The sequence below is a fragment of the Carya illinoinensis genome, chromosome 7 (genome assembly GCF_018687715.1).
Source record: "Carya illinoinensis cultivar Pawnee chromosome 7, C.illinoinensisPawnee_v1, whole genome shotgun sequence".
In the NCBI taxonomy this organism is placed as follows: domain Eukaryota; kingdom Viridiplantae; phylum Streptophyta; class Magnoliopsida; order Fagales; family Juglandaceae; genus Carya; species Carya illinoinensis.
Genome location: NC_056758.1, coordinates 37,990,273 through 38,017,064, shown reverse-complemented (window position 1 = coordinate 38,017,064; position 26,792 = coordinate 37,990,273). Strand labels below are relative to the sequence as shown.

The 26,792-nt window shown below is 35.6% G+C and overlaps 4 protein-coding genes and 1 non-coding gene across 12 annotated transcripts; 3 read left to right on the top strand and 2 right to left on the bottom strand.

Annotated features, from left to right (window-relative positions):
• The first annotated feature begins 2,580 nt into the window (after positions 1 to 2,580).
• On the top strand, positions 2,581 to 2,654 carry TRNAT-AGU. The gene has a single exon. It is a non-coding gene; the product is annotated as a tRNA-Thr (tRNA).
• A 104-nt stretch (positions 2,655 to 2,758) lies between these two features.
• On the top strand, positions 2,759 to 6,574 carry LOC122314917 (mitochondrial outer membrane protein porin 2-like). Of its 3 annotated transcripts, none has more exons than XM_043130567.1 (7): positions 2,759 to 2,940; positions 3,024 to 3,088; positions 4,482 to 4,592; positions 4,671 to 4,757; positions 4,847 to 5,055; positions 5,459 to 5,788; positions 6,158 to 6,574. In XM_043130567.1, exons 1-6 carry the CDS (start codon positions 2,889 to 2,891, stop codon positions 5,763 to 5,765), a joined length of 831 nt encoding a protein of 276 aa, XP_042986501.1. In that variant the 5' UTR covers positions 2,759 to 2,888; the 3' UTR covers positions 5,766 to 5,788; positions 6,158 to 6,574. The 3 variants fall into 3 exon arrangements, with proteins under 3 accessions (XP_042986501.1, XP_042986500.1, XP_042986498.1); XM_043130566.1 differs by having other exon boundaries at positions 2,760 to 2,940; positions 3,024 to 3,091; positions 6,164 to 6,574; XM_043130564.1 differs by having other exon boundaries at positions 2,761 to 2,940; positions 3,024 to 3,091.
• Positions 6,575 to 8,765: 2,191 nt separating this feature from the next.
• On the bottom strand, positions 8,766 to 10,096 carry LOC122316100 (F-box/kelch-repeat protein At5g43190). The gene has a single exon (XM_043132641.1). It carries the CDS (start codon positions 10,050 to 10,052, stop codon positions 8,901 to 8,903), a length of 1,152 nt encoding a protein of 383 aa, XP_042988575.1. The 5' UTR covers positions 10,053 to 10,096; the 3' UTR covers positions 8,766 to 8,900.
• Positions 10,097 to 12,913: 2,817 nt separating this feature from the next.
• LOC122316099 (WD repeat-containing protein ATCSA-1-like) lies at positions 12,914 to 18,772 on the bottom strand. Of its 5 annotated transcripts, none has more exons than XR_006244253.1 (9): positions 18,401 to 18,772; positions 16,891 to 17,151; positions 16,620 to 16,779; positions 15,602 to 15,780; positions 14,883 to 15,099; positions 13,949 to 14,121; positions 13,727 to 13,860; positions 13,320 to 13,391; positions 12,914 to 13,196 (listed from the first exon to the last, which is right to left on the bottom strand). XR_006244253.1 is itself a non-coding variant. In XM_043132636.1 (9 exons), exons 1-9 carry the CDS (start codon positions 18,548 to 18,550, stop codon positions 13,155 to 13,157), a joined length of 1,356 nt encoding a protein of 451 aa, XP_042988570.1. In that variant the 5' UTR covers positions 18,551 to 18,772; the 3' UTR covers positions 12,914 to 13,154. The 5 variants fall into 5 exon arrangements, 4 of the variants coding, with proteins under 4 accessions (XP_042988570.1, XP_042988571.1, XP_042988572.1 ...); XM_043132636.1 differs by having other exon boundaries at positions 12,914 to 13,208; positions 13,771 to 13,860; XM_043132637.1 differs by having other exon boundaries at positions 13,771 to 13,860; positions 18,401 to 18,771.
• Positions 18,773 to 21,357: 2,585 nt separating this feature from the next.
• On the top strand, positions 21,358 to 26,021 carry LOC122314722 (protein NPGR1). Of its 2 annotated transcripts, none has more exons than XM_043130282.1 (6): positions 21,358 to 21,915; positions 22,352 to 22,633; positions 22,745 to 23,003; positions 23,284 to 24,515; positions 25,106 to 25,253; positions 25,485 to 26,021. In XM_043130282.1, exons 2-6 carry the CDS (start codon positions 22,442 to 22,444, stop codon positions 25,793 to 25,795), a joined length of 2,142 nt encoding a protein of 713 aa, XP_042986216.1. In that variant the 5' UTR covers positions 21,358 to 21,915; positions 22,352 to 22,441; the 3' UTR covers positions 25,796 to 26,021. The 2 variants fall into 2 exon arrangements, with proteins under 2 accessions (XP_042986216.1, XP_042986215.1); XM_043130281.1 differs by having other exon boundaries at positions 21,358 to 22,178.
• The last annotated feature ends 771 nt before the right edge of the window (positions 26,022 to 26,792 follow it).

The following is a 26,792-nucleotide window of genomic DNA, read 5'->3' as shown; positions in this document are numbered from 1 at the left end:
GCCCCATCGCCGTCTCCTCTCACATGCACATGCACATCTTTAACTTCGTTTATGCACCGAAGCCCAGAGGCAAAACAACCTCCTCCTCTTCGTTCAGACCCCATGCGCAGAGCCACCGAGAGTTTTATTCCATACACACACAAAAACAAACTAGACTAACCAGATTTAATACAAGAAATAAAAGAAGAAATCAACAAAACCGCCTGACTTTGATTCAAAAAAACTCCGACCATCATCCCCAAGAACATCCACCGTGAACTCCGGCCAGATTCCACCCCAAAGATGCTTTATCCCCTCCATATCGCTCGGCATGCATCCCCAAAAAAAACCCCTGTTTTCCATGGTTAAAACAAAGTATATATACCCCATGAAGAAGCACCCCAAAACAGTAAGCAAACATCCATTTCCCGAACAGCAAACTAACCGAGCCACACCGTGAACCCTCTCTGCCATCCCCTTAGAAGACCAACACCACATGGTCAGGGACGCCGGCCATACATATCCGAAAACTCCATTTCCCACAAAGAATGACTCTCCGCCCAAACTGGGTGAAATGATATGGGTAAGGACACAGACCCAGGCCTTGTGATGGTCTTTCAACAGAGCAAAAAACTCAGCTAAAAAAGACAGAACAACTCTTATTAAAAGCATCCCCGAATGGTTAGCTTTACCCATACCATGACCACGACCAAGAACGACGTCGAGGCCCTCCTTCACCACCGTGTAAGTATCACTCCGCCCACTGCGAGATATAAAAAGAATGATGACTTTAGGCTCCTTGATCGGAATGATGGCTTCCACCTCCAAACTAACACTTTTTTGTAAATATAAAAACAAACAAACAGAGAAAAGGGAACGGAAAAAGGACCTTAAACTAAGAGGGAAACAGAGAGATGGAGGGAGGGAGGTGCCGCACCTCAGACGAAACTCGGCCTTAGTTTTTCTAGAGAGATGGAGGAATCAACATATAAAACTTGGTATCCCCTTTTGGAGATAATTAATGTTTTACAACATTAATAATGCTTTTTATATATGCATAAAACAAATGATTAATACCTAAAATTAGTAGTGGACATTGGGACCAAACAAGAAGCTACGTACGTATGTCTCTTTTCATTAAAAAAGAAAATTAAAAAAATTAAAGTCATTATACTTATAATCATATAGCGTGCAAGCATCACATATTCATATACTATTAAATATTTATTTATTTATTTTAAATAGATCCTATATTTATTTATTTAAAAAAATAAATTGTACAATACTTATACATTCTACAACCATAAATATCGTTTCTCTTTTTAATATAATGATTTGGCTTGGCTTCGAATGACTCGCCTCTCACTAAATAGAAACGTCAACAATAACAATAAAATGCTCCAAAGTCATTTATGACTCTGTCTACGTGAGGGGGTTGATTATAATTTAGACCTTCGCGAACTTGCTTAATCGTCTTCCCGGTTTGGAATTGTCTTTCGTCAAGATTCGAATTGGCAAGACTGCCATGGCATGGATTGGAGTTCTAAATCTTCTAATTCGACGAAGTCAAAACTTGAGACGTTGAAAATTTGTCTTTTTCAATTCTCAACATACAGTTTTGGTAAGATAAGTTTTGCTCCTACTCATTTTAAAAATTGTCACGGATTCTTTGAGACATATTCTTTTCAAAGATCCAAGTTAAAAAAGTTTCATAGATCCGTTTATTAAAAAATACATGTATTTAACATATAATCAAGAGATACATGTTGATTTTTTAAATGAGTTAGAAACTTTTTTCAACCTAATTTAGAGGAAAACTCCATATTTTTAAATTGAATAATGTTAAGTACAAATTTCAAATAAATAAGTCTTATATAAAAAAAAGGATCTATTAATAAAGAATAATTTTTTTTACACTTTTTTAAAGTGAAATCCACATTTTTACAAAGACTTTTACAAAATTTGTCTATTTAAAATTTATATGAATTATTTTTCTTTAGATATTAACAGTATTAGTTGCGATGACATGTGACAATTAAATAGAGACTAATTATCACTCGTGACGGGCTGACTTGTAGTTCAACAAGTATTTTCTCTCTTTGTAGTAAACAAAGGGAAGGATGAGGTGGAATGATATATACAAGATATTGAAAAGAAGAGGAATATACGTATTTAAAATATTACCACAAAATATTATATATATATATATATATTTATATTTATATCAAATGAAGATTTAAGAGCTTTCTAAAACAGGCTGTGGGAACACGTACAAGCACCAATATGACCGAATGCAGAGGCTCATCAAAATAGCATTCAAGAAGCACCTAAACTTGAAAAAATCTACACATTGATTTAATAAGCACGGTAGGGTCATAGGGATACATTTAAGTTGATGCGCCCTTATTCTTTCACATCCCTAATGTACAACCTCATATCTTTAATTTTCTTACGTTTGGTCAGTCCATTTATATCACATCGTCATCGTCATCAATTTTGGACGGAAAATTAAAAAAAATCGACGACGTACCTTCATTTATTGCTGTCTTTAAGGTTATTTTAATACTTGAAATTAATATATCAGCCGCATTTGCCATTGTTGCTCTCGTAGCTCAGTTGGTTAGAGCACCCGTTTAGTAAGCGGGAGGTCTTGAGTTCGACTCTCAACGAGAGCAAGCATGTTTTTGGCTCAGTCGTCACCATATACGACGCCGTTCTCATAAGCTTAGGTGATGTCGTTTTCTTCGTGGTCATAGGCGTAACAGTTCTTGCCGGGTTAGAACCCAAACTTTCAAGGGTTTATATAAACCCCAGCGGCAGGCGAGCCTACTCTCTTCTCAATCCCCCTACAAACCCTTTATTTCTTTCATCCTCGAAAGCTCTCTTAAAGTCTCTCTGCAAGTGCGCATATGGCGAAGAACGGACCGGGACTCTTCTCCGACATTGGAAAGAAAGCCAGAGGTTAATATCAATCTCTCGCTCTCTCTGCTTTTGTTTTTTAAAATTATTGTGTTTACGTCTGTGATATTTTCTTTGATTTGCAGACTTGCTCACCAAGGACTATGATTGCGACCAGACGTTCACAATCACCACCAACACCGACACGGGTGTGGTGCGATCGCTTCCTCTGTTCTTTTTTTTTTGGTTAAATTTATTTAACGTGTTTCTTATAAGTTTCACTACTGTTACTGATTGCTGTCTGTGTTTTGGTTTCTGTTAGCCCAATTAGGTGATTAATTTTCTCGTGATTTTTTTTTTGCATTTTAATTTTTCCCTTGGTTTGCCATATGGTAAAATTTCTCGAGATGTTTATTAAATTGGATATATTACCGTATTATCTATATAGGATTGCCAAATGCTCTGCTTGATTTATCAGTCGTGTCTCCTGGGATTTGTCGCATTGGTTAAGCTTTTGATTGTTTGGTTCAGCTTTTGATTGTTTGGTTCATACATCAGCCCTGTAATTAGTGAGATTACAATGTCATTGAATGATGCAAAGGATTCAAAAGGAAAATGAAAACAGAAAATAGCGAAGTGGATTTGGAAATGAATATAAGTTTTAGTTCTAAAAACTTTTTGTTGCTAAGATTTTTTTTTTTTTTTTTTTTTTCTCACAAGCATATGCTTGTTGGCTGCTAGATTACAAATTTTGTGGATTATGTGCAGGTGCACATTTTAGAAATCCCACTTTATGCGTTGACATGCACACTGTGTTTACTAGTTCCAATATATTGTTGAAGTTCATGGTGTTGCTTATGTTAGAGAAATGGCCCGAAGGTTGTTCTTCCCCTGGTAGAACTGTGTATATACACAATAATCTCAGAAGAAAAATTCATTTTCAGTAGAATATGGTCTGTTCGGTAGAGTCTGAGTGTCTTGACTTGATAGATTGACAGTACATTTGTTCACGCATACGTTGATGGGCCGCTTGCTTTACTTTGGTTTGATCAATGTTTGGTTGGTCTATTGCAAATTCCATGTTCTTTATCATTGAAAAAAATAATAATAATAATCCATGTTCTTTATCAACAACTAATGGGTCCAAGAAGTCAACCTGCTTGATGAAAAGAACAGATGAGGTCCACTCCATTTAACATTATTTTTATTAATTGATGTTATTCTTAAATCATTTTTGGTCAGTTCTGTTTGTGGATTCACTGACTGTGATTTATGAATCACGTTTATTGAATGTGCTGAAGCATCTCATATTTGGATAAAATATTATAGTGAGTGCCAATATATCTGAATCTCTTTTTGGCTGAGGTTTGCCTTGTCAATGCGTTGTAAGCATTGTCTTACCTGGAGCCTGAGGTAAGCCAGACTGGTTTTTCTTGGCAAGGCAGCCTCAATGTTCAACTGTATTTTCTATTAGCTTATATTACATTAACTACTTACCAAAAGGAATATATTACAATAACTAGAGTTATATCATGAACGTTTTATATTCTTATAGCATTTTTTCCATGATATCGAGAGTGATTATCTTATTTCTCTATCTTCAGGCCCTTAGTTCCACAGTGGCAAAGAAGGGAGGTCTCTCTTCTGGTCATGTGGCAGCACAGTACCAACAAAAGAATGCTGTGCTTGATGTCAAAGTGGATACAGAATCAAATGTAGTTTCTTTCCTTTTCTCTTTTCAATTTTTGAATTGCAATTTTGTTGTTTCTATTAATAGCCTCTTTGTTTTGCAGGTCTTGACAACCTTCACTCTCACAGACATCCCACCATCCACGAAAACCATTGCTTCATTCAAACTACCTGATTACAAGTCTGGCAAGGTATTAATTTCAGTGGAACATGGGCCTGGACACTAGGTGTTACCCACAATCATTTTACCGTTTGTAGATGTACATTGTTTTTGTTGCAGTTGGAGGCTCAGTATTGCCACGAACATGTAACTTTCACTACAGCTGTTGGTCTGAACCAGTCCCCCGCATTTGATTTTTCAGCCACCATCGGTACTCCCAGCATTTCCTTTGGAGCAGAAGCTAGTTACGTGACAGCTTCTAGAAACTTTGCAAAGTATAATGCTGGTGTAAGCCTGACAAAACCAGATTCTAGTGCTTCAGTGATTTTGTAAGTTGACTATGTTAAAGAGCTAGATTAAATGCTTGAGTAATTTTGTAAGTCCCTTTCTTTTGAGTTAACAGAAACTTTACTGGAATCAGTTCATCCTTGGATATATTTTTAGGGTTCCTTTAGCCCAAACGTGGGTCTTCTCTACTGTTTTTAATTGAATATATTCAGATTGTTAAATTTTGTTTCAAATATGGTGTATCCTGTTGTGTACTTCTTGTGTACATGAGTTGTGCCCCTTTGTGCCTTGAATAAAATTTTGCATTACTTATTAAAAAAATGTGTTCTACATATAGTGACACCCAACAGCCCTATCTATGCTAGTATTTTCTGTGTAAAATGAAATAGAGCACAAAATAGAAACAAGGCAGGTTCTAAGGTTATTGCTCCTTTCTGTTTGTAGGGCTGACAAAGGAGACTCACTAAGAGTGTCGTACTTACACCATCTAAGCCAGCTGAATGGTGGGGCTGTAGCGGGAGAGATTAGTAGAAGGTTCTCCACAAATGAGAACACTTTGACAGTTGGATGTTCATATGTGGTAGATCCTCACACAGTTGTGAAGGCAAAACTCAACAACCACGGGAATCTTGGGGCTCTTTTAAGGCACGAGCTTGTTCCCAAGTCCTTCCTGACAGTATCTGGAGCCGTTGACACCAAGAACTTGGAGAAGCATCCCAAGTTTGGGTTGGCACTGTCTCTCAAGCCTTGAACTGATATTAATTTGAGATAGGGGTAATGGCAATGCGATTTGATTAAAATTTCACACGGCTTAGTGATATGTTTCAGAATGAGAATGTTCAATTGCTACTTTCATAGAATATTTTTGTTTTTTTATTCATATAATTCTTGATGGATTAATTTGATGCTTGAGGCCTTTCCAAACACTGTATTATTCTCACACACTCTCTTCTTCCTTTCTCATTGAAAGTATGATTAGCATTTTGCATTTGAAAGAGTTTCTTGTTCCACTTAATACGGAAGAACATGTGATTCATCGAATCTTTTGCTACTGTCAAATGCTGATGCATTTGAATGGTCGTTTGTATTCTACCAATTGTCTTTGTAATTATTTTGTTTAATTTCTTTTATGTTTTCATGCAGCATCAGATTCATCAATTGGAATGTCTATGGCACATTATGGGTCTTCACCTTTACATTCTGCAGTATATGCCAAGGCCTGCTTGGAAAGAGACTGCAATTGTTTGAACTTTGGACTTCGGTGAGAGTAGTTATCAGTTATCGATACCAATCTCCTAGAGACATTGTTGGGACGTCAGATTCAGTTCTGTGATTTGCAGTCTACCGGCAGGGGATGCCCATAGGGCACAACCGTGCAGTGGCTAATAGATTCGTGTTAAATCTAGAATGGCAAAAAAAAAAGTGTTGCTTATGCTTAAAAGATTGAATAGAAGCTTTCATGTTTAATCTAGAATGACAAAAAAATGTGTTGCTTATGCTTTTAAGCTTTTAACTGACATGCCAAAAATGGAAATAGGCCAAATTTCTTTTGGGCAATAATTTCTCCGCCATGTACAAGATATTTTTTTGGGGTGTCAAGATTCTGACATGGAAAATAAAAAATAAAAAAATGCCCTATCTCTTTAAAAGGATTGGCACCAAGTTCCCCAGTTGTGTCCGCACCAGGGTCTGGTTGACGGGAATGCTGTTCTGTCGCCCAGTGGTGACTGTTGGGCGTGCTCTATAGACTAAATGTTATTATTTATTTATTTTAAATATTTTTAAAAAATAAAAGAATACATCAATATATTAACATTCATGGTGTTAACCATTAAGAAAAAAATTAAAATACATAAACAGTTAAAATGAGATGATAAATTTATAAAACATACTAGCATTTTTCCATGAAGTATTATGAGAATATTTCACCACCAAAACTAGCCATTAATCAAGCTGAAAAGGAAGTCTTCAATTATATTTTTCTCTTTCGGGGAAATTATGTTTGTCACCCTTAATTTAGTAATGTTTTTTTTTTTTTTTAATAAACTATAACAAGTAGTGATCGACACCTCGAATTATCAACTTCTAGCAATTTGCTATTAGTAATACTTTTTTTTAATCATTAAGATCGACGATAAATAGGACACATGACAAGCTCAAATCTTAACTAATGGTGCAATTTGAAATTGTTAAACTTCAGTAGTTTATGGTGTAAATTGTTAGTATTTATTTTCCTTGTTAATTACATAACATTCTATTTTTGGCTGTTTCGATATCGTTCCACTTTCTTCTACGTTATTTTCTCTTTACACATTTGAATTTTTGATGGTCGGCAATAAATAAGCCTCCGATGGGCATAGAAGACCCAGAAAAGTCATGTGATTATCAACTTTTCAAGTTCTATGGCGGAAAAGAGGACTTTGTAGGTACGGATGGCGTCTTTTACCAGGCATTCTAGATAGAATCCAATTTCTTATCCGATGGGCTGTGATGTTGCCTGTTGGGTCCAATTTCAGGACTGCGTGAGTTGTGAATGCTAGCTAACAACTCCTCTCGGTTGCCGAGAAACATGAATAACTTAACTATATCATGCTAACGTTTTTTTATGGTAATCCTGGTCCGCTCGATGTATATCGTACATACTGGATGTATAAAACGTGTTAACGCACAAGATTCAGATGACCTTTGTGTAGAAATCAAATTGACAATTGTAGTTATAAGTGTATAAGTATTGTATAATTATTTTAAAAAAAATAAATAAATATGAAATTCATATGAAAAGATAATTAATTTTTTAATAATCGATCATGTTATTTTTTAAAGTGACTACACGACACTTATAAATGATAGGACTATAGCTAATTAATAGCTTTAAGCTCTGTTTCAATACGTGGAATACTTAAGTAACATGTAAATAGTAGTAAAATAATTTAAATTAATATATTTTATTAAATTTTAAAAAATGAGAGAGAAAAAATTTAATAAAAATATTATAAAGTTAAGAAATTATTTAAATATAATTTATTAATACTATTTTTGTTTTAAAATTTGAAAAAGTAGTATTGTTTTTTATGTTTTATTTGAGAGTTTGAAAAATTATAATGATTAGATAATTATTAGAAGAAAAAAATTAAATTTAAAATTGAAAAGTGTTTTGTATTTAAATAAAGTTTGAAAATGAAATATTTAAGAATCCTTGAGAAGTATTGTGTTGCCAAACTGACCCTGGATACTTATAATATCTCAATGTATTTGTGATTAATAGTAAAATTGTTTGAGTTAAGATATTTTATTATATTTTAAAAAGTTAAATAAGAAAAAAAATAAATAAAAATATTATAAAAGTTAAAAAAGTTGTTTGAATATAATTTTAATTTTAAAATTTAAAAAAATAGTATTATTTTTTGTCTTTTATTTAAAAATTTGAAAAAATTATAATAATTAAATAATAATTAGATGATAAAATTGAATATTTGAAATTGAAAGTATTTTATATTTAAGTAATTTTTGAAAAATATATATATGAAAATATCTGACAATACTTAAAAAGAAGAGTTACTATTGCCTAACGGATCAAGACCGTAGGCTGGAAGAGAGAGTTTGATTTTAACACATTGTAATGGGTCTTATTGTATCTTTTGAGGTATTACACGAATTCCACTATTATATGTAATGAAAAATGTTAGCTGTAAGTTCACACGACACCAATCATATGCACTGTAGTGGTAATAAGCATGGAAAACAAGCTGCATTAACCAAGTCGAGAGGTCATAACTCCATCGACAGTATATTAAGTTCTATTTACAAAGACAAAAAACGAGAGATAGAAGAGCAATCTTAGAAATTCAGGAACGCAGGCACCAGAAATTAATAGCCAGAAATGACTTCAAACTGAAGCATACAACGCAGGAACAAAGGAAAACCACTTGAAGCCAGAGCTCCATTTATCAGGCACATAAGGGCATTTGGGCAGCCAATGCCAAGTCTTCTTTGACACCTTGTAATACAGAATCTCCGGCCATGTATAGCAGCAAACGCAGATCATTCCCCGATGCCAAAAGCAGTAAACATGCTCGTAATTGTGGTAGCAAACCGACACGAATTTCCTACAAATCATCTCGGGCAAGCTTTCCACCTCTACCCAATCCCTTGCTCCATTTAATTCCCACAACTTCATGCTCCTTGAAATCCCATCTCTCCCAGTTCCACCAATCATATACAATGTCCCTTCTTCATCGTTCAACAACCGGCCAAACGTGAGCTCGCCCGGCAATTCGGTATCAGACCTCTTCCATTTCCCAGTCTCCAAATCAAAGGTCACGAGAGAAAATGGCTCTGGGGTCAGAAAGTACAAACACCCATTAAAGCAAACGCCCTCCCGCTGATAATTGCTGCTCAGAATCTGATCAAAACCGCGGAATTGCCTCCAAGAGAGAACGCTCGAATCATAAACAAAAGCGGAAGTGGAAGTGGATCCGGTAGAGAGCATGAAAAGCTTGTACCCAACAGGTGTAGAAACCAGCGTGAACAGCTCATAAGCAAAAGGGTAGGACGGGAACTCGATGAGTCTTGAGGTTCTGGCCAAGAGATTGCACACAAGAAAAGAGGATGACCTGGGGAGAGAGAAGCAAAATAGTCCATTGGAGATGGAGAGGAGAGAAAAAGAGGGTGATTTGCAGGGTAGAAAGTCAGAGAGGGAGAGAGCCGAGTCGCGCCAGGTGCCAAGGGCAGAGTCATACAAAGGGAAGCGGTGGTTACACTGAGGGTGATGGAGCAAGACAAAAGATGAGAAAGGCGAAGGCGACGAAGAAGAAGAAGGGGAGTGCTTAGATATGAATGGGAGAGAGAATACCAGGGACTTGAAATGCTTACAGGTGGATCTCAGATTCCATAAGGTTTTGAGCGGAAGAAAAGAGAGGATTTGCTCGAGGAGCTCCTTTGGCAGCCGGCTCCAGATATCGGGATCCATGGCCGGCGAAATGGTGGTGATGGGGCGGTCATTGGTACGGGGGCAGGCCACAAGGATTGGGTTCTTCATCCGAAAGAGGGGAGCGAAGCTAATCCCTATGGGAAGGGCAAGGTAATTATATTATTATATATATAGGGGCGGCCTGCACTGCATGAATAGTTTGTGGTTTGGATAGTCAGCAGTTTGGAAGAAAGTTATGAATTAAATAAAATATTATATTTTAATATTGTTATTATTATTTTAAATTAAAATAAAAAATTAAATTATTTATTATATTTAATATAAAAATTTAAAAAAATTATAAAAATGGGATGAAATGAATCCAATTGATATAAATTTATATCTAAGGGGGACCTTATATCAATATTTTTTGTTTGTTTGTGTAAGTGGGAAGTGTTTGACTCGTAAAGCATCGTAGCCTTCGTTCTTATAGCGTTTCCTTAATTCAGTTTGACGTAGACTACTTTGAGAAGCAATTTGTGATGAACTCGGTCTTATTCGACTTTTATAAAGTAACGGTAGCCTGTGGGCTGGGAGTCCTATTAAAAATAAATAAATTTCTTTTCACTTTTTTTAAGTTGAGATCTTTTTTTTTTTTTTAATAAATATTTGCGTGGAGCTTATCTAGTTGAAGTTTATATAAATCATTTTTTTATAATAATATTATATAAATTGATTGAGGCTTGAAGAATATTATAAACAACAGTCTCATCCTTATTATATAAAATATAATATTTTTGTTACTCTTAGATTATTTTTTAAATAAAAAATTTAAAATTTGATAGGCAATATTACCTTATTATAGTGGAAATGAAAATGATATGAAAAAGTATAACTTGTAAAATTTTCCAAATTGATTATTAATAATTTAATTAGTATAAATTAGAATATCGCCGTCTTTATTGTTTTAATTAAAAATTATTTTTAACATGATACATATTATTTGAATTCTTGTATAAATACATATAAGGAAAAATTTAATTGCAAGCATAATTGTGCATTAATATGTACATTAATTTGATGTGATTAGTTAAAAAGTAAATTTTATTAAAAACAGTACTAATTTAAATTTTGAATATAAAGGAATCAATATCGATATGCAGATTAGTATACAATTTTATTTACATGTAGCAGAACTCTACATATAACCTCCCTAGTTTTTTTGAACATCCTTGACAATGAATATTGAGATGCACAATATACTTCATTCTTTAACAAGTACGAGGTGGTTTTTCTTTAAACCAAAAAATATGACACTTTGTGCCATATTATATTACATATTATATTAAATTTCAAAATATGAATTCTTTAAAATTCAAAAAATAATTCATGATTAAAATCAATCCTATAATATTTATGGTCTTTATCAATTAAATGTTGTAGGACCAATCTGTTTGCTGCTCCGTCGATCTTGACGTGCTTTGATATAGGGATCCGTGTCCAACTATCATTCGCCTAAAGTAATAGACTATTAGTCGTTTAATGACATTCAAACCTTCGTAGAGAAATGCGATTGCGAGAGTGGGTGTACAATACGGCGTAGGAAAAATAATAATAAATAAAATATTTTTATGAAAAAAAAAATAACTTTTTAATAATAAATCATATTCGTTTTCACGTGAGTTGCACACTTTATAACTATTATATATATAGTATTTCTCATTCAATTAACAGATATTCCAATCTAACATATATTTGTAATTTAGAAGAAAAGTAAAGGATGATCAAATTAAGACTCAAGAGATTGAAATTAAAAGTAAATGCAATAGCCACAAACAGATTTCAAATCTACAAACTAGCATCACTTTTTATGATATGATATGTTATACTTATTTTATAATAAAAATAACTTTACAATTTAACGTGACACATTAAATTATGTTAATTTATAAATTTATTTTTATGACGCATTTTCGTGACTAAAGCAGTTTTAAAAACAATCCCCACGTGCTTGAAAGATTAAAAAGAAATGAATATTAAAGGAAAAGGAAAAGGAAAAAGAAATTATACCATTAATCACTTACCTTTTTATTTATATACAATTTTCTGTTAAATTAGAGGAAGGCAATGAAACGTTTTGTTCCATTTCCATATAAAAACAATCTTTCTTTCGGTTGATCAACCAATAACACTCCTCTCCGTTCAAAGTCCATATGTTAAGCAACTTTGACCCTGCAAAAGGTCGATAAACCGTAAAAGTGGACAGTGGGTGCGACCTCAAAGAAAATTAAAGCAATAGGTTAATCCAATATTTGAGCTACCATCCACCGACATCATCCCCCAAATAAGAAAAAAAATACCAGAAATGCAATTCATTTTTGGGGTTGGAGGACAACTTTTAGCAAAATTTACCTACAAATATGAATAATTCAAAAATACTATGGACCTAGATATGGGTCCAGCTCTTAATTATCATTACATGACCTTTACCACTCACGCAATCCTAGGCAAGACTTTGCAGCATCGTGCCCGTTTTGTGTAATGAAGTATTACTACCTCAATAAGAAAAAATAGTTAATTCAAAAAGGAGTTGAATTTTAAAGTTTTCTTTATCACTGTCATATCAAACAATGCGAAGGGGTTCACCTATCACATTCACTTTTATGTAGGATTTCCCAAAAAATAGGTATTGCATGACAACTCACCTTGTTGACAATACCTACAAATTATAGGAGATATTTAGCTCTGATCAAGTCTCTGATGCTTGGGATGGAGATATTAATATATTGAACGAAAAGGATAGAAAAGAGACCATTTGTTTGTACCTTGCGCCATTGTTGATCAAGTCTCCGATGCTTGAGATGCAGAATGGTCAACTTGCAGTGCACTGCATTACGTTTTTGGGACGTCAGACGCTCTGAATGTTTTCCTGCTATATAATACAATTTACAGCCTCTAGGATACATAATTTATATAAAAAATAATCAATGTTTAAATCAACACAAGATCAGCATAGAAAATCCACGTTCCAACCGTGGCAAGTCATATTTACAAACTCAATATCCATGACTAAAAGAGTAAATGGTAATTCAATTTAACAAGGAAATATAAAGTTGCTCAATATATACATAATACATGCAAAAAACAATAGCTTAGGCACTTAAGAGGTCATGCTATATTGCTATGTATTAGACAGAAAATCAAAGAACCAGAAAGTAACAGCTGCAAATATCAATCGCTCCAGTTATCCTGATCTTGAGCTTGTTCTTCATCCTGCAAGTCCATCTAATCCACATGAGATACTGACTACAGAATAAACTCAATAGAAGCGAGTGAATGAATTCAAAGGGTATATATACCAATTCATCTACTTATAAAATATATATATATATATACCAATTCATCCGCAATCAAACTGGATGGGGACCACACAAGAATTTGTCTATCGTTTCCACCTGTGTATAATTCCTGCATCGTTGAATAAATTAGCCAAATAATTCATGCAGATAATACAGGGCAAATCAAAATCATCGTTCCTCGTGAAATGTAGTTTGATGGTTCAGTTTCTACAAATCTAGACTATCTAGTGTATAAGATTCTTTTTTTTTTCTCTTGGAATTTTCTCTCCATACAAGCTGGAAATTTGTCCTCTGGGGGAAAAATTGTACACACTTGCATTATTTCCTGAAGCACAAATTTTAGCCACTCTTCATCCTCTTGCCTTTTCACACTACCATAAATCAGATACCATAAAAGCTAGAAAGAGGTTACAAAACTCAATTTGGATGAAATCACCGACTCACTAAATGGTAGGTACTGATATGTAAGAAGAGAATCAGCATTGCACCTGCTCCTGAGAACTAAACCAGCAACAGTTCACATATTCGTAGTGTCCTCGAAATGTCAGGGATGTCTTACCTGACCATACATCAAATGCCTGAAAAACCCAAAAGTTGACATAAGGTTTGCATAAAACTACCCTACATATATCTTCCATTCAAATACAAGGTAAACAGATTAAAAACCATAGAGAACGAGATTGCCTTCACAGCTGTCATGCATGGAACAAAAACAAGGGCTGAATCCTGAGTTGTCGCCAACTGTATTGGCTTGCTGGTTTGCAGTCGGACAGTTTCAAAGTTCACAAGTGTATTGCAGCCAGATTCAACGTCCCACAGCCTTAATCTTGAATCAGAACCTGCAATCCCAATGCAGAGAGAGGGAGGGAGAGAAAGAGAGAGATTGATTATACTTTGGTTTCAGCATGGTAGGTTCGATTTTGTATGGCAACTAACTACAGATTAAGGGAAACTATTAAGAGTGAAGAAGTATAACAGCTGCTGTGAATTCTGATTAGCACAAGATCCATTTACACTATTTGATTTTAAAGAAGATGCCCACAACTCTTGCATAAAGATTCCCTAAAAGCACATTCTTTATATACCAACTCAACAAAATTGAGTATTCTTTAAAATTAATAATTGAACAAATTTATTTTATTCTTTTGAAGACAGAATCAACATGTTGTATTTTCTACATGTGCGTGTGTGTGTTGCTCAATATAAGCTGAGGGAGAGTGAATTTAGGTGTCCATAGTTATGATATCGCAGATCCTTTAAGAACAACCACCAACAGGAAAATCAAGTGGAGAATGTCCAAAAAAACTGATTATCCATAAAATAGATCTACAGATTGATAGCAAATTGGACCTCTCAGAGGCAATATCACATACAGAGCATCTGTGCAACAAGCTCTGTGATCAGTTTTTAGACTGGTTGCATGCTTTTTGCATGTATGTGAGTGACAGATTCATAGATGCAATTGTTTATACATGCATGCATGCAGCTCAGACCATACTTTTAATCAACTGCCAAAAACCATACTAGACAACTTGTGAAGACTCTGTACGCATATTTAAAGCTTGACTACTTGATAACAAGTTTATTTAAAAAAACCAACCTGCACTTAGAAGATACATGCCATCTTCAGTTAATTTTAACCCAGTAACAGCACCGTAATGAGCAGTGGCACGATCCTGACTAGATAACAGCCCAGGATGTAATCTCTGTCTCACAGATCCCTTAGTTGGCATTCCAGTAGTGGGTGACTGTTTTGTACCATTCCCACCAGCAAGCTTCCTTTGTTGTGCCCGTGATAGGGACTTCGATGTTGAAGCCTGAGTATAAATAAAAATAAAAACTGCTTGACACTTGTAAGACGAGAATAAACACACAGTACACTTGATCCAGTCATGAAGAATAAATATAAAGATGTAAGCCAAATAAAACAAAGAAACAGCAGCCATAAAATGAGTATAATACTGAGTTGCTAAGCTGTACTAGGACATTAAACTTAACCATATATAGGCCTATATAGATATCTGTTCACTGTCTATGAGACTGGAGTTCATATAAGAAAGATGCACAACTTGCTAATCAGGTCATAGATTACTCTCTTGTATTGATCCCATAAGGGGCATAAGATGGTACATCATAAAATTCAACAAAGAGGAAAAATGACATAAAAAGAATATTAAATAAACTTTAGGTGACGATTAAAAGAACAGATATGATCATATTTAAATGACATTTTAAAATGGACAAGCGTTTTCAAACTTTTTAAAAAAAAAGTCATAAACCAATGATTGCTTTTTGGAAGAAAAAAGACAATGAGAAAACCTTATTAGTGGCAGAGCGTTCAGGAATAGGTGGGCATCTCCCAAGCTGAGAATGGGACTGATCTAAAACCAGAAAACATCCAGCACGCCTGATGTCCCAAAAACGTATTGCACCATCACATCCTCCCGTAACCAAAACCCACTCACTAGAAGTTGACCATTCCACCGATATCACACCGTCTACCATAAAAAATCTATATCACACTTAAATGCAATGAAGCTTTCTTCTATGTTATAAATGGAAGCGGAGGACAGAATAAAACAATTGAGACAGATTACACATCAATGTATTTCCTTAACAATGAATATTATAAAATAGATTGGCTGAAAGTATAAAACATACATAGACTAAGAGAATTAGAATGCAAACAAGGGTGGACACAAGGTACAGGAGTAGCATGAGCAAAAATACCATCAAAATGGCAATGAGCAGCAGAGCAAGAAGAATTGCACTAGAAACATTTTTTTTATAAGTAAGAAAATATATTGATCCTCATAATTAGGCATAGCCCAAGTACACAAGTGGTATACGAGAGAGAAATACCTAATTACAGCCTACAAATGAAGAAAGAACCATACAAGTTATTAAAATTAACCCCCTCTAATACAAGGAGGATGTTATGAAGGATGTAATTAGATATGAAGGTTGCAATAGAAACATTTTTTTATATTTTTATGATGGGGACCCACCTCACGGTAGAGCCTTTAGGATTCACCCTGCACTAGAAACATAACACTAGTGTTATAAACATTCAGATTCACGTCCTGAATTCAGGAGTGGATGTGATCCATAAGCTTAGTTTATTGGACCTGTAAATACTCCACATGTGAGATTCTCTCAACATCTAGCATCCTATAGGCCATTTAAGTCCTATTCTATTTCTACCAACCAGCTAAAGGTTGTTCTGAGAGGATGTCAAACCAACATCATCTGAAGCAACAAGAATTTGCCAAACAAGGACCTCACAACCATAAATATTAATGAAAAGAGGTTAAAGATGATTGAACCAACAGCATACCCCGGTGACCAGACAGTGTGTGAGCAAATGCCCCTGAAGCAATATCACAAAGGCGAACTTGAACATCTTCCGTCCCGGCAGCAATTAGCATGTGGGACGTTGCCACTGAGGACATGGCAGTCCTATAAACCTTCCCAGGCATTTTGAAGTTCATCACCACCTATAAAAAAGTTACATATAAACATAATATATATCTCAAAACAGAATTCTTGAACAGAACATGTGCGCAAGAACACATAGCATGTCAAGAAAATTAAAAAAGAACACCCACCTGTGTGCTATTTGTATCCCAAACATTTATGTGATGATCATATGAACCTGTGATGAATAGCCCTGTGTCAACAGGATACCATATGGCAGATGATATGGCATATTTATGCCCACGTTCATGTTTTTTGTCAATAACAAATATGCATTTGTGCTTTGCTATGAGACCACCAGCCTCATAATCTGTGGCACGTTGAACATCATGAACAGCTGCTGAAGCATCCGATGCACCAGAGAGCAAATATCGTCCCTCTGTCAAATCAACCTGAATTCATCATAAAAAAAGGTGGGCCACTGAGGCTCCTTAAGAACAAGGCATTTTCCCCCCAATAGGATTCTATCTATGTTTTTTCTTTCTTTTTCTTTTTATTTTATTTTTTTGAAAGTGGTACTGTATACAGTTGGCAAATCAAAAGAGAGATGTGTAACTATCTGGAATAAACAGCATCAATAGCAGGTATATGGACATTTTGATTCTTAAATTTGGGTGAAGAATCCAAGTAGCTTGAACCACACCACAAATTGATGTTGGAGAATCCATAATGCAGGCCTGATATAGTTTTAGTTTTAATTTCTGGTCAAGTTAGCTTTTGTTTTATTTTTGTTTGATCCATTTAAAATGACTTACTTAAATGAAAGTAATAATATCTTCCAGTGATTAGGTCAACATTAGGACATTGTTTTAGTCACAAATTTATCTTAAAAACACAGCCTTGGTTTAAGCACAAAATAAAATAAGGGTGACGCTTTTGTGTATAAACAAACGTATAATTATTTCTTCCCTCTTTTAATCTATGTGCTTTTTTTCTTTTTTTGGCTGCAACTTTTCTTGTCGAATTGGCTTTCAATAAGTTAAGTGGCAATATTTAAAGAGTTTGAAACAATTAAGATTGACGGAAAGAGGGGAGAAAGAAAGAAAGAGACACATTTCTTGGAACAATTTTGCAATTTTGAGTCCGTGCAATTGACAATGAGATGAAATAGTTTGGATAAGCATCATCATCGGAACTACATGCCATAAACTCGTCCTCATCAAATAAAATGACATGCCACCGAGTTGAATGCACATGACACTAGCTGATACTTGGTATAACTCTCTAATTTTTACTTAAACCCAGAGAAAGTGCTATGACTCGAAGAGATCACCATTAACTAAACAAGCCTTATATTTTTGTTGGGGTGGTGGGAAATTGTTAACAGGTAAAATGCCACAACCTTTCACCTCATTTTCTTTAATTTTGCAAATGGCAAAACGAGCGAGGTAATCACTAATGTATTGGAGATGAACAACCAAGCAAAGGATTAAATTGTTGGCGTAGGTAGCTGGAAGAAAAATTATGTCATAAACGAACGCCACTGACCACGAGTTATCCTCAGTGTCTTATACTCAAAATGGATAATTTGTAAGAGGATTATTCCGTATTTAAAAGAAGAAAAACGATTAATTTTTATCCTCTGCAAACGGCATAATCGAACAAAAGATCTTCGATTAAAAAAGAACAATAAGGGAGTACCTGAAGGGAGTTGATAGAGCCTCTGTGAGGGGAGACGATGTCTTTGTGATTGGAGAGTTGGAGAGTGCCGACTCGATTGGACTTAATGCGATTTGCGAACAATCTTGGGCGTAGTTTGCCCGCTTCTCTGTCTCCGATCTCCTTCCACATCTTCCAAGCATCTTTTGCTTCTTTCACCTCACACTCACACACAAGCACACCCTCTCTCTCTCCCTTCCTCCCTCAAAGCGTTTCTTCTCGGAATCTAACTCTTATATTAGCCAAAATCCAAACTCGCCGGCGCTTGCTACTATCTGAATCCTCGAGATTTCGCTAAAGAAAAAAATAAAAAATAAAAAATGCAGTAGGAGAACACCCATGGATAATCAGACCAAGTAGCGTTCTTTGCTGATTATATCGGATATGATCCGTCCCATATTAGGCCCAATAAAAGAGTTTTTAAGAACAAATGGGCCTTTGCCACTGCAGGCCGAACCAAACCAACCTCTAAAGAATAGTTGTTGGACATATTGGGCCTTTCAATTTATTTATCAAGTATTTAATATTAAATTTTTTGGACTACTATAAATATTATAGAGCCTACATCGTCTTTCTTTTTGTAAAATTAAAAAAAAAACGCAAACATAGAAAATAGAGAGACAGGGAAGGGGTACCATTTTTTTTTTTTTTAAATATTACAAATTTTTTATTTAAAGAATCGGATTATACGCCATGAAACCATTAAGATATTGACGGAAAGAGGTATTTTTGGGCATTAGTTTGCTTAGCATTAATCAATATCCATTAAACATAGCACGGTCAACAGTGAAGCACGCAGTATTTTGTGAATATTGTCCGTATTGGTTGACAAGTGGGGGTGGGTTATTGAGGCTGTTAGAGAAGGGCAAGCACGAGATTTACCTTTGATGGAGTGAAGCAGTACCGATCTTTAATAATTGTAGATTTTAGTTAAGTATTAATTTTCCCATGAATATTGGGAAGAATTGGTTGGTCCTGTCAAATTCATATTAAATGTGCATGACTATATAACAGCAGCAATTGCCCATACGAATGATTGCCGACTTCCCAGTAAAATCCTTATGTCGAGGATCAAGGATTATTTATTATTATTATTTAATATTTTTTTATTTAAGTGGTGGTTGTTTCGAAATTCTTGCCCAAAGTGGGGACCTCGAAGCTGCGACGGGAGGCGAGTCCTGACTCCTGAAAAACTCAGCCTGTTATGGCAGTAAAATTCTAGTTTACCGGTTTTGCTGTTAGTGTATTTTATTTTTATTTTTATTTTTTTAATATTTAAAAAGATTACTACCAATGAATTTTTATTTTTTTTAATATTTAAAAAATAGAATTAGCGAGTGCGCCCCACAGTAAAAGCTGGGCGACCAAAGTAGCAGGATCAAAGAAAAATGCCATCTGCACCAACCCAGCACAGCTCATCATGCTAAGCCTGTTGTTTTCACTGACGAGAGAGAGGGAGAGGGGCACTTTCACGTGAACGATAAAAGAAGATGAATTGTATCTTTACTAAATTAAACGTAAATAATTTGTATAGTTTAACTCAATTCAATTCATCTTATATAATTATTATAATTTTTTTAATTTTTAACACAAAATATAATAAATAATTTAATTTTTTTAAATCTTAATTTAATTTTTTTAAATTTTAAAATAATAATATTAAAAAATAATATTTTAAACTTTCATATTAATTCATCTCAACTGAACCTACTATCCAAACCGATCCTAGTATATTGTATTCAAATCTCAGGTACTTTTTTAAAAAATATAAGTTTGATAAACATAAAAAAAAAAAATTGATGCAAAAAATTATAAATATAAGATAAATAATGTGATCTTATTTTTATGTAAGAGACCTGCAGATCATAAAATTGTATATAATATTACTTTAAATTAAATTTCGATTGTGATTATTATTGAAAACCATGTTATTAAAGTTATTTATGTAAAGATTAATTTTCATTTATATTAAAAAAGAAAAAATATAAAAAAGTCTAGATTTTGAGATGATCTAATAATTAGACGATGACTGCTTGGAACTTAATCCACCAGCTGAATGATTTTATTTTATTTGTTGTTTGTGTATGGTGGGTGAATGAAGTAACAACCGTTGTGATAATGTAACAGTAGCGATAATAAATCCGCTAATCTCGTTGGTTCTTATGAATTATTACGTTTGGAATTTTGTTTAATTCCCGCTCAAGGTGGATGCTTTGTTGAGCAACGTGCGGCTTCGTAGAAAGTTGGGGAAAAAGTGTTGGAAATCACCCTCCAAAAAGCAGCTTATCTCCTGTTAAAAAAAAAAAAAATAAAAAATCAGCTTATCTGTAATGATGTAATGTTTAATCAGTTTTGTATTTTTCCTCGGCTTGCGTAAAATTAGCTTATAAAGTTTTGTACTTTTTCTTGTTCATCTCATTCAAGCAAGTTTTGAAGATAAGGACCATCTTCCATGTGGGATTTCCAAAGTTTCTAAATTATGATCTACTCCAACTACAAGATAGTAAAGTGATGATGATATAATTTTTCTTCAAAAAATATTATGGAAAATACATATGATTTGAGAAGAAATTTAGTAAAATTAGAAATATTATTTGTGGTGGGTACTTAGCTAGTGTATTTAAAATTTTTATTTATTTTTCTTATTTTCTTTTTATTATTAGTTTAACATATCCAATTATTAAAAAAAATACAACTTCACTAATAATTATTTCTTTAACTACTAAATAAAAAATTAAAATAATCAAACAGTAAATTTGAAAGACTCGAGTAACATTTTTCATTTGTAATACCCATGTAAGTTGGAATACCATTGATGTGGCGGACAAACATTAGCCATAACAAATTAAAATTTTCCAATGTAACCTAAATAACTCGGCACATCTAAATTTTCTAAGTTAATTGCAAAGAAAGAGAAGAGATGCTAAGAATTTAAGCTTTCCCAGAATCTGAGATGTTATACTGCACCAGAGTCTCCTGGTTATTGAAAAATTAAAAACTTTTGTTGGAAGCAGCTAGCTGGAATGATGTACTAATTTGTCAGCTAATAATCAAATTCAAGCTGAAGGGTGCCCCTATCAGTTCTCTCTCTCTCTAACGAAGTGCACAGCCCAGCCAACAAGTTCAAACGGAAACAGCGCAAAAAACCGGAGAGAATCCATGAGCATCAGACTTGGCAACGACCTTTGCCCCCTACACACACAGACCCATGCCCAAAAGATCACTGGCAAACTTTTTGCGTGCGAATAATGTCAGCCCACACCAGAAGAAAAGAGCGAAAACAACAAAACCCCATTTCAAAATGAATCAGATCTATGAATCCGGGTTTTAGAATTTAGATTTTTGCTTTCCCACTTCTTTATATATATTCGTTTCGAACCGGATAAAAAAGATTTGAGGCCTGAACCAAAACCAGAAACTAAATACTTGTGCAGAGAAGTAGCTTTCATGGCTTCGGGGACTACTACACATCAAGTTAATGGATTCTGGTTGTTTGGGTAAAGTCCAAGACTCCGCTGCTCTTCGTTTCTCTCGCCCTCTTCACCTCCCCCATCTTATTCTTTTCAACCTCATTGTTTTGCTCTTGTTCGTCTTTTCCAAAACTCCGTCTCCGAATTCATCGTTTTTTTCCCTTTATTTCGAAAGACTGGTGGGGTTTGTTATAAAACTCTGACTCGCGGGCTCTTTTTGTCATTCGGATTACTCTATGCTGCTTTGCTCCACCGGTTGGTGACGAAACTGTACCACTTATTTCCAAATGGTAAATGATAAAATAACTTTTATGGTTTTTCGGGGTTCTGATAGCTGATTGTGTAATCATTTTGATTATTTTTTTATCAATTCGTGTGAGAATTTGGTTTTTTTTTTTTTTCTTTTTTTGGAACATAATCGTGAGTTGGGGCTTGACAGAAGTCATTTTTTACATACTTTTAGGTGTACCTCATAGAAATCACTTAGAAGTGATTTTGTTACCTCTCCTTGTACAAAGAAAGATCTACATTTCACCGATTCTTTCTGGAGAAGATGTTGTGTGCTTGCTCAGGTGAGCAATTCAAGTTGGACGAGCGGCCGCAGTCGCCAGAGTCGCTAGCGACAAGGGATTTCTCGGCGAGTGGGCTTTCGTCCAGGGCCGGTGACTGGGATTCGAAATTTGACGATGCCCAGGTGGATGAAGTTGAATCCACTCTAAAAGAAGCTCTCTCCTTAAACTATGAGGTGGGCTTGTTTGTCCTTTCGTTACTTATCAAATTAGCCTATTGATTCATTGCGATTTTAGCTGTACCTCGTTTGCGTGTATTTAATTGTGTTTGAATGAGTTTTAATCAGGAAGCTAGGGCTCTTTTGGGGAGGCTCGAGTACCAGAGAGGGAATCATGATGCTGCCCTGCAGGTATTTCAGGGTATTGAGGTAAAAACTTTAACGCCAAGGATGGCTAGGGCTATTGTTGAGAGCACTAGGCCACGGAGACCACGTGGTAAAGGTGATAATGCAACTCCCAGTGTGATGTCGATGCATTCGGTGAGCTTACTCCTTGAAGCAATCTTGCTTAAAGCCAGATCACTGGAGGAACTTGGGCGATATATAGGTGTGAACCTTTTCCTTTATTATACTAGCGTACTGTATCCGTTTATATGATCACTAGGAATTCTTCTGTTTACGTATAATTCAAATTTGCGAAATATTAAGGTTCATTTGAATGTTTAGAATGCATACTTTTTTTTTTAAGTATGTCGTTTCAATAACATGGCTAGGCTGATAATGTGATTGTTGAATCTGTTGTGATTTTGACATGACAGGAGTATATTTAATTTATAATGTTTATGATTAAAATGTTCTGATGGTTCTGATACTCTCTCATTCATCAGAGGCTGCAAAGGAGTGCAAAATAATTCTGGATGTAGTTGAATCGGCACTACCTACTGGAATGCCCGAGGGCATTGGTGAAGACTGCAAGTTGCAAGAGATGTTTCACAAAGCATTGGAGTTGCTCCCCGTCTTGTGGACCAGGGCAGGGTTTCTTGATGAAGCTATCATTGCATATCGCCGGGTTCTAGTCAAGCCATGGAACTTGGACCCCCAGAGGTTGGCTGGTGTTCAAAAGGACTTAGCTGCTACTTTACTCTATGGTGGAATTGAAGCAAGTATTCCCCCCCAGTTGAAAGTACGGGATCCAACCACCCCGAAAAATAATACTGAAGAGGCTATCCTTTTGTTGTTAATTCTCATGAGAAAAGTGGCACTTCGGGAAATAAAATGGGATACAGAAATTATGGACCATCTAACCTATGCATTCTCAATTACCGGCCAGTTTGAATTGTTAGCAGACCATGTGGAGCAGGTCCTTCCAGGTATCTATAACCGAACTGAGAGGTGGTACTTTCTTGCTCTCTGTTATAGTGCTGCAGGACAAAATGAAACAGCTCTGAACCTGTTAAAGAAGGTTTCAAGTTGTTCTGAAGCAAAGCCCAAGCCCCACATTCCTTCTATTTTGCTGGGAGCAAAATTGTGTTCCCAAGATCCAAGCCATGCTCACCACGGGATTGAATTTGCTCAAAAAATTATTGATCTGGCTGATCAGCAGAAGGAGCATTTCGTGGGTCAAGCCCACAAATTGCTTGGTGTTTGCTATGGCAATGCTGCTAGAGTTTCTGTCTTGGACTCTGATCGAATTCTATTTCAGAAAGAGTCTTTGAACTCTCTAAACCATGCTAGTTTTATTTGGAAGGAGGATCCAGAAGTAATGTATAGCCTTGGGCTAGAAAATGCACTGCAGAGGAATCTGGATGTAGCTTTTGACAACGCAACGATGTATTCTGATTTGGTGGCAGGCAGCTCAGGAAGAGGTTGGAAGCTTTTAGCTCTTGTGCTTTCTGCAGAGCAACGATTCTCTGATGCTGAAACCATAGTCGATTTTGCTCTGGATGAGACTGGGATGATGGATCAGTTAGAACTTCTTAGATTGAAAGCTGTGCTTCAGATTGCTCAAAAACAGCCCAAGCAAGCAATAGAAACCTACAGAATCTTGCTAGCTCTGATTCAAGCACAAGGGGAGTTTAGAACTAAGAACTTAGATCAAGCAAAGTACCTGGTTTCCAACGTATGTGTTCTACAACCTTATACTGCACTTCCACTCGTGTTCAACAGATGATCTTGAAAACAATCCATTACAGCTAGGAATGTCTTTGGAGTAGCTTTAAGAACACTGGCTTTTAGTCATGTGATTACAACTAGGATGTTTATTCTAAGCTTTGTTATGTGAACCAACATGAATTTCCCGTTTCTTTTTAAATCTTGAAATCTTAAAATCTCAATCAATTTCACTTACTACTCCCTCCCTCCTCAACGGTTTTTCAGGTAACAATTGCTGCTTTTGGGTAAAAATTGAAAGTTCTATTTGAAGTCATCTCGTTTCCATCACACTTGTGGTTTTAACAAGAAAATGCATTAATAGACACCCGGGATGCACATTTATGCACATTTAATGAGCCATTAGATTGCATACTTCCTTGAAGCTGCTCCAAACTCTCTCCTCCATGAACCTTGTTTTCAAGTGATACGGCTGAACCTTATATGCTTGTGTTTTGGCATGAATCTAAGAACGAGTATATGCACATTCTATTTATAAAGAATTCAACCTTTGATTAAAAAAGAGGCATGTTCTTTCTCAAAATTTCCTGCCTTTTGCAGGCATTAGTGGAAAGAAAATTGGAGATGACAGCCTGGCAGGACTTGGCTTCCATTTATACTGAGCTTGGTTCATGGCCTGATGCAGAAATTTGTGTGGGCAAAGCCAAGTCAATTGAATTTCATTCTCCTGGGAGCTGGCATACAACAGGTTGGAATCAAGTCTCATTTTGCAGTCCCTTATGCATTAACCGAAAATGTTAAATATACTTGCTTTTCAAAAAGATGCACACCAATACACAGACGCATACTTCATTTCATGATGTTATGAATGTTTTGAGTATATATAGTTGAAACTTGGAAGAATGCGGGGTCCTAATTCTATAGTGAATCATTGGAGGTAAATGTTTATAATTTACAACTTTCTGTACAATCTTTGCAGGCATACTGTTTGAAGCACAATCACTGTACAAGGAAGCATTAGTTTCCTTCTCTGTTTCCTTATCAATAGAACCGGATCATGTTCCAAGTATTGTTTCTACTGCAGAAGTGCTGATGAAACTCGGTAGCCACTCGCTGCCAATTGCAAGAAGTTTTTTAATGAATGCCGTACGGTTGGAACCCACAAACCATCAAGCATGGTTGAACCTTGGATTGCTTTCGAAAATGGAAGGCTCCTTGCAACAAGCAGCAGACTATTTTCAAGCAGCATATGAGCTTAAGTCGTCAGCTCCTATCCAAAGCTTCATTTGACATTGGTTTCTCAATATTTTAAGCTGACTGACTGTTAGAATAGGAATTAGTTCAACCGCTTTCATCGCTTGAACAATGGAGTACAACATCCTGAATGGTCATTTCCACTGTTGTTTATTGATTTCATTGATTAAAGTGTATAGAAACCCAGTGGGTCTGCTCGTTGAAATCAAAATGTACTTAATCATGGTTCATTTGTGGAATCTGAATTCTTGCTTCTCTCTCATTCGTCTGGCACTCAATCAGAACCACCAAAGTCGAAATAAATTCGTGCCGTTCCTCTAATTATGGTTTGGCCCTTCAAAATTTTGAAGGGCCAAAGTTGCTTTCAAATGGACCAAAGCCATCGGTGTCCAAGCAACAGTTAAATACGCACGAGAAACTTCTAATCAAAGCAACTAATAAATTGAGTTATACAGGTTTTTCTCTCTCTGTATTCTCTCCAGCCAAGACTCCCCATCGCCTCACCTAGGAAGCTTTCATGTTCACTGAGGGGAGGGAGGTTGGTGCTTCAGCTCCACCCACCTACCCTCCTCGCCAGCCACAGCCTTGTCTATTTCTGTTTAACTTTGTTTATTTCTGGTTAGTTTTCTAGTTCTTTTCTATTAGCACTGTCACTTGTCGATCTGCTACTTTCCAGCTATATAAGGCATGCACACGCCTCTCGATCAACTTCTCTAGGTGCCGATTGTCCACATGGTGGAAAAAATCCGCTCATATGTGCAGCGCGTACGCATGGTTTATGCCGCATGTGAGATTCACGTGCCGCCGCACCACAAAGAGCTATTTGCCGCCACAAGCAGCAATTTTGCGACTAGCGGCATCAAATCTTTCAGATTCGATTGTGTTCTTCTCTTCAGATGTGGCACATGGCCTACAAGTGCCACCACCGCCAGTAATAGCCCCTCATTGGCGATTGGTTACAATTTCCGGTTGCCACGTTATATTTCCACTTTTCCTAATCAAAGATCGAGTGATAGTGGATGTGAAAGTTTCT